Source organism: Salvia splendens, chromosome 3, assembly GCF_004379255.2.
Source record: "Salvia splendens isolate huo1 chromosome 3, SspV2, whole genome shotgun sequence".
NCBI lineage: Eukaryota > Viridiplantae > Streptophyta > Magnoliopsida > Lamiales > Lamiaceae > Salvia > Salvia splendens.
Genome location: NC_056034.1, coordinates 20,711,247 through 20,720,516, shown reverse-complemented (window position 1 = coordinate 20,720,516; position 9,270 = coordinate 20,711,247). Strand labels below are relative to the sequence as shown.

The 9,270-nt window shown below is 39.2% G+C and overlaps 1 protein-coding gene across 3 annotated transcripts; it reads right to left on the bottom strand.

Annotated features, from left to right (window-relative positions):
• Positions 1–3,155: 3,155 nt before the first annotated feature.
• Positions 3,156–9,005, bottom strand: LOC121795424. Of its 3 annotated transcripts, none has more exons than XM_042193956.1 (6): positions 8,601–9,005; positions 8,474–8,525; positions 7,153–7,241; positions 5,021–7,018; positions 4,037–4,220; positions 3,156–3,876 (listed from the first exon to the last, which is right to left on the bottom strand). In XM_042193956.1, exons 2-6 carry the CDS (start codon positions 8,520–8,522, stop codon positions 3,284–3,286), a joined length of 2,913 nt encoding a protein of 970 aa, XP_042049890.1. In that variant the 5' UTR covers positions 8,523–8,525; positions 8,601–9,005; the 3' UTR covers positions 3,156–3,283. The 3 variants fall into 3 exon arrangements, with proteins under 3 accessions (XP_042049890.1, XP_042049891.1, XP_042049889.1); XM_042193957.1 differs by having other exon boundaries at positions 8,613–9,005; XM_042193955.1 differs by having other exon boundaries at positions 8,474–9,005.
• Positions 9,006–9,270: the final 265 nt, after the last annotated feature.

The window sequence follows — 9,270 nt, the reverse complement described above, 5'->3', positions numbered from 1 at the left end:
TTAATTATGTGTTTTTTTTTTGTTTTTTTTGAATTTTAAGTTGTAATTTTATTTTATTTAATGAAATGTGTGTTTATTAATTGAATTTGTTGGAAATAAAAATAAAAAAATAAAATTGAATGAATAGTTAAGGGATGAGATGGTTAAGAGGCGGTTAAGACATGGAGGGATGCATGGAGGAATTTGTTCACCCCATGTCTTATCCGTCTCTTAACCGTCTCATCTCTTAACTATTCATGGGCCCCACTGTACTTTTCACTTCAACTCTTAACTAAGAGACAGCACATGCAACCCTCCATATCTTATCCGTCTCTTAACCATCTCATCCCTTAACTATTCATTCAATTTCATTTTTTATTTTTATTTCCAACAATTTCAATTAATAAAAACACACTTCATTAAATAAAATAAAATTACAACTTAAAATCCTAAAAAAATGCATAATTAAATTCGTGGAAAAATAAATAAAAAAAGGCATAAGTTAAAATACAAATTTATACAAATTATAAAAACTACTCCGCCGGCGAATCATCCCCCGAAGGCGGTGGCGGTGCATCGAATGGAGGCGGAATACCAAGTTGTCCCGCCAGATACACAATGCCGGCATGATGGGCTTGATATTGGGCGGGCGTCATCCGGGAAGTGTCCGCCATCGTGGCGGTGAAGTACATGGACATTAGGGAGGAGGGCTTCCCTTGGGAACCCGCCTGGCTTGATTCGTCTCGGCCCCTCCTCCCTCTAGCCGCCTTCACCGCCTTGGTCCTTTGCGGCCGACGGCGCCCACGGGACGACCCCCCGCATCATCTGCCGTGCCCTCAACCTCCTGTGAGGCAACCTCTTGTGTGGCGCTGCCTGAACCGCCCCCACTAGACGAGTTTTGGCCACCCGCCGTGTGCTTTGTGCTTTTCGAGGTCGAGCCCGTGCTGGACTGGACACCGCCGGCCAATCTTTCGACGTCTGTGACGGCCTCCCAAACATCGACATGTTTGAATTCTTTGCCGTTGTCGTCGAAATAGACTCGCAAAGCCGATCTCAGAATGTCGGCTCCAGTGGCTCCGCTTTTGTAATGAGCCGCTTCATTCTTGTAGATGCTGCAGAATTTTTTGACCTCTCTGTCGACTCGGTCAAAATAACTTCGGAGCATCTTCAATGTGCGGCGGCGGGACCCCTTCGGCTTAATCTCGTTGTAAGCATCGGTGACCTTTTCCCAAAAGCACTTCCGGGATTGTTGATTCCCGACGATGGGATCGTACGAGACGCTGATCTAGGCGTTGTACAGAGCCATCCTGTCCTTGTGGCCATACGGATGATGGCCTACATCCTCCTCCTCCTCCTCGGCCGCCTCCTCCTCTTCCTCCACGGCGTCGAATGCCCTAGAGCTTCCACCGCCTCATCCTCCTTCCGGATTGGGTTCATCCGGATATTCCTCCCTAATTTGGGATAATCCTTGCGAATACGTCGGGGCGGAGGGACGAGCGTATGCATCCACATCAAAATGGGGTGGTTGGTACCCCGCCGGCGTCGACGAACCGGAACCGGAACCACCCAATACATTGTACATGCCCCCTAGTCGCCAAACGCGTTAATGTCAAACCCGCCAGAGCTCCCAGAGTTTCCGTCGCCGGACATTTTGTGATGAAAATTGGAGAAGTTAGATGAAAATTGGAGAGGAAATGAAGATGATTTGGAAAGAATAGATGTGTGTTTGTGTGTATAATGAGGATGAAATAGGAGTACTTATAGAGTAAAAAAGAAAAAAAAAAATTAAAAAGGTCGAAAATGGTAACATTACCGTTTGAATTTTTAATTTTTTTATTAAATTCGGATTTTTTTAAAAAAATGATTTATTTTGTCAGCGTGACGAAGCCCACTCGCGGGCCGGCGAGTGGGCGTCATGCCTAGCGCCAGCGCGCACCACGTCGCGCGGGCCGTATCGGTGGGACGGGCGTCTCGACGAGACCGGGACGAGCGGGACGCTGCGACGCGTCTCGCTGCCGTCTCGTCTCGGAGGGACGAGATACGAGACACCCGCGCGACGCGTTGCGGGTGCTCTTAAAATCTTGAAAATTTTCAATGTGTTACATTGTATTGGCATTGTGTTGAAGAGTTTGGAGTTTGTACAATATATAGAGTTTGGAGTTTGTAAAGTATATAGAGTTTACGTTTTATCACTAACCATATATATGTAGGTACTTCTCACATATTTTAAAATTTTCTATTCTATTTTTTATATTTTATAATTTCTATATTTCTCATAATTAAAATCTATATGTTTTATCAGTTAATATTTATACTTAGAGAAATCTATAGGTAGAAAATTCTGATAAAATTATACTCCTATCATATTCTACTACATAATTCTACTAAAAGTATTTAGATATTCTACTGTATAATTTTATAGAATTTTACTATATAATATCTAAATTAATAGATATTTTACCATATACTCCCTCCGTCCCGGATAATTCGTCTCAGTTTGACCGAGCACGAGTTTTAAGAAATGTAATGAAAAGTGAGTTGAAAAATATAGTGGAATGTGATTGCTACTTTTATATATTAGTTTTATAATAAAATGTGAGTAGGAATGAGTTAGTGGAATATGAGGTCCATTACCAAAAATGATAAATAAGTGAAGTGGGACAAATTATGTGGGACGGACCGAAATGAAAAAATAGGACAAATTATCTCTAGATTTTCAACCAACTTAGTCCAGCTCCTTAATCTTGTTCGCTTTTTTTAATAAGAAATAAATCACTGCTCTATTAAGATTTACAAGATTTCCAATTTGTGGTTAAGTAGAGAGGAATGTGATACAAACTACTACTCCAATTAAACTACATTTGCATATATAATTAATTGTTTTACAAAATAAACTTTTTATTCAATTTATAAAATTATATAATCAAAATAAATTAAAATTACACAGTTGAGGTGTTTAGGAGTTGGTAATGAGCATCTCAAATATAGTAAAAATGAAATGAGACATTTATTGGCAAGGAAAAATGAGACATTAAGTGGCAGACAAAGGGAGTACAAAATTAACTCAAGCATATAAAAATAGTGTGAAAAATAAAAGTGACATATGCAATGAGACACAAAAGGAAAAATTGAATCTACAGACATGTATTGTATGTAATGAGATGAAACACACGCAGTGAAGGCTTAATTAATCACTTGTAAGTTTTGATTAAATTTGAGATTTATTCTCAATTCTTGTACCACAAGCTTTTCATCTAACTATGTTATCAACTATTCTATTCCAGTTCAGTTGAAAAGCTAAGCATTAGTTACATATAACCTCAGTTATCATCTCATCTATCAACAGTCTCTCGATTTCATTACCTAATATCTCAATTTCTGCTCTACGTTCTGACCGCAGCATATCTCTATCAAGTTCTCCATCACCGCTGATGTAGTCTTGGTTGATCAATCTCTCAAGATCATCTTGAACCCCCTGCCATTGCAGATTCGACCCCGACACTTTTGGCGTCACCCAGGGGCACAGGTTCACGCGCTTCTGGAAAATCTCCATCACTGCTGAATTTATTTCGTCGAAGAGCAACCTTCTTTCCCACCTCAATCCGGTAGTCTCATCATGATTGTATTTCTTCTCCAGCTTGTCGAACAATTTGGGGTCTAATGGGTTATTTGAGGAGTGCCATGGTGTCCTTAAAATGTGAAAGTAGGATTCTTCAAGACCAGACTCTATCAGCACGTCAAGCGCATAACAAGTTCTCCAGTTGTCAGCTGCTAAGAGGTCACCTTCAGAAACAACTGGAGATGGTTTCCCTTCTTCTTCCTCGATAGGAACAAGTGCGGATGTCTCAGCATATGTGCCTGACTCCAACTTGAGGAGCTTCAGTTGCATTCGGAGTTCTACACCGGAGGGCAAAAATAAACAATTGACAAGATTATCATTGTTGAAATCAGGAATCAAGGAGAACGAAAAATTTTAACAGCATGGAAAGCTATGGGATCAACCATGGAAAGCTATGCTTTAGTAATTATGTTATCAACCAGTGAAGGGATTTCATACCATGAAGTTCAGCACTGACTCTCTCAAAACTTTCAGAAGATGGCGTATCTTCGCCACAAGGGACCTCGAGGACTGAAACTGGACTAGGATGGTGTGCTTCCTTGGAGCTCTCAGAAGATCCTGGCTCAGCTCCTGGGCACTGCAAGTGAGGACATCCTTGATCAGACAATTCCTTCTGCAGCTCCTGAAAACAGAAGATTGATTACGTACATACCAAAGCACAAAGCACCTGAGGTTCAATTCATCGGACCTACTCCAGATCTTAAATAGTGGATTATGCACTCATGTCACACGAGGTGCATCACACAATGAAAACATTAGTTATCTACCTTATAAAGATATTTATGCATTATAAACATAAGTAGAAGCCATCTTAACCATAAAGGCTTTTAACCAGAAGGAACATCTAAACAAATTTTGGCGAAGAGCCTTCTCTACAAATGAATTATCAACTTGTAACAAGAGAGCAATCACCATCAGCAGGTAATTAAGCAATGCATATCCAAAAGGCACAATGAAGTAGACAAATCTGCATAATTTGAAGAAAACATGAGTTGTGCAGTTGTGGTAGCTCTAGATTCACTTTCACTTATTCAATGTAAAGCAGCATAGGGAATACAATGAACCTGGTGAACATAATCCATATGCTTGAGGGATCAGACAAGGCTATCCAACTACCACCAAGTAAAGCAAACATATTTATATCTCGATTCTCAAGTTGAAGATGAAAGCAAATATGCACTCTAACTATCTTCCTTGCCAATTAACGAAAACAACTGTAAACAATTAAAAGTATCATGCACAAGAAGGCATGCCTCTGTACACACACACACTAAAAGCTATTCGTCGATAGTGTAAGGAAAGCAGGGGCATTCTACATTCCAAATAAAAGTAGGATTAACAGATACGAAGCACTCTATAATAGTTTAAGTATGCTATAGGGTGAAGAAATAAACTTAAGTTTAAGGAAGGTCAAGACCAAACCTGGAGACTAGAGCCCTCTTGGTTATGATCAGCAACTTTGTTACTTGCTATAGTAGAAAGTGACTGCTCTGGAAGAATCTCGGAAGATTTTGAAGACATATTGGTGCTACCAGGATCCGAAATCATCATTACATCAACCACAGGGACTTCATAATTGTCTGCCTTTTCAGCCATTGGAAACATGGGCTGTTGTTCAGATGATAAGTCCTTGGTGTTTGGTTCCAGCTGAATCTCAATGTTGGCTCCTGAAGAAGAGTCTATCTCATTAGCAAATATGTGTTGACAGGACCGAGATGACTTGATACTGGATTGTGAGTCTTTAGCTGAATAATTTTCTCCGTGACTCAGATTTCCCCTTTCAACCTTACTTCTGCTACGACGTACAGAATTACTATGCATCAGGCCTTTGTCTTCAGCCAACTTATTATGATTTGGGCTTCTGTGGCTTCTCCCTCTCCCACCAGTGGGTGGAGGAAGTGACCTAGACCTAGAGGAGTTTCTGCATATTTCATCTCTCCATCCATCCCTACTGCTGATACCTAAAGGAACATCCAAAGTAGCAGTTCCATTGTTACCAAATTCTTTACTTGCTCGGCCAGGACTCATTTTAACATTTGATTGGCAGGGACTAGTTTCCCTATTGGGCAAAGCAAGCATTTCCCCTAATGTGTTTCCCCTACTCATCATTTCCAAATCTTGATATTTGTGAGTCATCTTCCATCTCTCAGAAAGTCGCTTCTTTGCTTCTGTATTTACAGGTGATTCACCTGAATGAGAAGATGGATATCTGTACATGCTACTAACATCAAAGGATCTTCTAGAAGCAAATATAAACGCATCAGACTCACTATCAGAATCACTTTCATTGTCATCGTATGAGCTCTCATCTCCCACATAACCTCCCACATATCCGCTGTAAACAGTAGATTTGGCACCTGCATTCTCATCGTAGCCATCTCTCATCCTCATTGTAATTTCTCTGGCTATTTCTCTAGCTTCTTTCGACGTTGACATTGATAATCCTGCATTATGAGATGAGTCTTTCCTTCTCCATGACACCATTTCAGCACTACCAACATTTGAGTATTCCTTGATTTTCTTGGATCCAGTCTTATAACTGTGTGAAAGATCTGGTGACGACAAAGATGTGCCAGCATTCTGAATTTTCCCAAGGTTTGGCTTCAAAACAACAATCCTAGTAGGAATAATATTTTTGTCTTTCGGCTCTTCCACTTGAATCCCTGTTGAACTGCGAACTCTATGGCGACTGTGTGGTTCAAGAAGAAGACCATCTTCACGTTTCAGGTGAGAAGTATCACGAGGCTTATTAGAAGTATCTCTCTCAGATCTCCATGCTTTGGCTTTACTATCAAACTTCTCAGAATTAGATGGCTTTAAGACTGCTATGTGACTGCCAAACGAATTGCCAGGATCAGCTTGTAGATCATGCAAATGCTGCAAAAATAAAGAATCTGACTGACCAAGAAACTTCAGCAGTAAGTCCTTGTTGGATTCCAGCATCTCTAGAGTGTCGTTGAGCTCTTTCGAACCTTGAAAATTTTCAACTGTGGAAAGACGCTTTGCATCCATAAATTTCTGTCGAATTAGTTCCATCTCAGGTTTTGTAAGAATTGAGTGTTCACCCCATCTTGAAGAAAACTGGCGATTGACAACATGGGATGCTTCCAAATCTTCATAGACATCCTTGAATTCTTGCTGATCTATTGGGCTTCTCCGCTCTGATTGTCTATCATAATGTTGGCTACTTATTGGTTTATTAGTTGAAGCGTTTTTCTGTTGGTAGTTCTCCGGGAACTTCTTTTGTTGTCTATAAACATGCCGAGGGGATGGAAGCCCTTCAAGACCCATTAATCTAGCAATAACACTTGGTGATCTTTTCTTGGATTCAACATCTTTTGACATCTCTTCTGCCAGCAACTTTTTCATTGGGATCCCTGTTCCTCTTCCTAAGTTGCTCTGCCCCAGCTCAAGCATGAACTGTAGACGACAAATTTAAAAGTTTATCAAATTTTGAAACTGCTGAAGAATTGGAGAAATATTAAATATGTCACAAAATTGGAAATTAAATTTCTAAATACAAATAGTAGAAGTAGAACTTCATTATCACAGACCATTTCATTCCTGTTGCTCCCATCAATATAAGAATGAGAATCTGAAGACAATCTTGGAACTGTTTTCTGCTTTGAAATCGGCCGTATACCTGGGCAAAAGCTCAAAAAGTAATGGTAAGATTCATGAAAGTAGAACGATACAAATTGTAATCAGAAATATCTCCCTTGACCCTTGACCCTTGCCCCAGACTCTAGAAAGAAAGAAAAAATATAAATTCAAGACTGCTAATCACCGTGACGGACACAGGATTCAGTCAACTGGGTTTGTGCATCAGACAAACACCTCCATAATTGTAAGAAAATGGACAATTCATCAAATGGAAAAGCAAAATGGAAATGGCATTATCTACAGATAAACAGTTATACCTGGAATTAAGGAGAGATATAAGAAAATTTAAAAGCAATGCCAATGCTTAGATAGCAGCTACTAGATATTAAGAAGTTCATAGAAATTTTGTAATGGCCACTCCAAAACACTATTTCTAGCAATTAAACCCGTCATAATAGAAAATCAAAAGAGGACAAAATTATGATAACACCAATAAAGAAAAGTTCTTTTTCAACCACAGCCAACAAAACTAGATTTAGTAAAGCATGAGCAAGGCTAATAAGTATCATTCAATCCCATTTAGCGAGACTTCACGCTTCACTGAAGAAAGAGCACAGAAACTAAACATATCGACAGGTAAGACCACCTTTGGCCTCCCACAATATTAGTGAATGACATAAAAGTCTTTAGTTAATATATCTAACATTATCATGCGAGTCTAACACAAGGCAACCAAAGACAGCATTAGACTTCAAGTTTTTGCTTAGAAGCTAGAAAGGGAAAGGCTAGTGTCAAAATTGAAAGTTTTATGCTTGAGAAAAGAGGATTCGCCGTGGCTTAAAAGAAAAAGGAAGATGAAAAATGAAAAGGATGGCCCAACCGAAAACGTAGAGATAAGTCGGGAAACAGCCATTAACCATTAGTCGAGATTAAAATCAACGTTTTAAGCTAAATTCGGGCTAACTTAAAGTTGCAACAAAAAATCTCTGCCACGTTGTTATCCTTTTCTGAGAAATGTTTTAGATTTTATTGTAAAGGAGTGAAAAGGAGGACTGCGTAGCCAACAAACTAAATCAAAAGAATTTCGAAAATTACTATTTCCAGAAAAGTAATATGAGCACAATGTAAAATTGCAGGCTCTAAACATATTTTTATCTCGCAAAGAAGCCAAATGCTATTAGCTAAGAATTCTTCAACAATTGAAGCATAATTGTGTTTTTCGCACTCAGACTCTCAACAAACAGGGATGACAATTGAGGTTTTAAAAATTACCTTCAATGCCGGAAGCACTTTTGGTTTTCCTGTGTCGAGCTCTCTCCATTTTCTATTTCAAAATTTCAAAGTAAGACGACAGCAGCAGCGAAAAGGTAAAAGAAGAGGAAAATTTATTTTCAATTACAATAATGACTGCCTTTAGGTCTCTTTTTCGATTAAGAGTGAGAAATCAGAGCGGAATTATCGCAAAAAAAGCACGACGCCACCATCGCCACATACAACCTAGCCAAAGCCAATGATGCTCAGCTCATTTCGAGCAGAAAGAGTTGAAAGATAAGGAAAATCCTCTCGGAGTAGATCCTGTTAACATTCTAGAGAGGGAAGGGAAGGAAAGGCCGTGCGTGTATACGGAATTATGATAGGTATCGATAGAGGAAGAGGCGGCTTGAAACAAATAAAGAAAAAGCGGTATGTGAATAGATACATACAGAAACTTGTAGAGAGAGAAGACAGCCGGACATTAATGAGGGAAGTGTGTGTGTGAAAGGATTTGTAATTTTGAAATGAGAGAGAGGAAGAATGCTGAAGCTGTCGACTCAATGTAGGCTGGAATTTTAGGTAGGTTGACACACGGGCAGGAGGATTGGTGCTATCTATACGTGGACGAATAATAAATTTCCACGTAATATATATCTACTTATTTATGTCAATCTGATTGTATGTATTCCTACTACAGTATTATTTTTATTTCTAAGATAAATTTACATAAATTATATTGCAATAATATCCTTTAATTCAGTTCCATTTTTAGGATATCATAATACCCTGAATTTCATGACTAATTTGTCATTTAC

Coding starts and splice junctions, on each gene's coding strand:
- LOC121795424 (XM_042193955.1), bottom strand. CDS start 8,522: ATGGAGAGAGCTCGACACAGGAAAACCAAAAGTGCTTCCGGCATTGAA. Junction 4,221..5,020: donor AAGAGGGCTCTAGTCTCCAG/GTTTGGTCTTGA, acceptor TTCTGTTTTCAG/GAGCTGCAGAAGGAATTGTC. Junction 3,877..4,036: donor AGTCAGTGCTGAACTTCATG/GTATGAAATCCC, acceptor CCTCCGGTGTAG/AACTCCGAATGCAACTGAAG.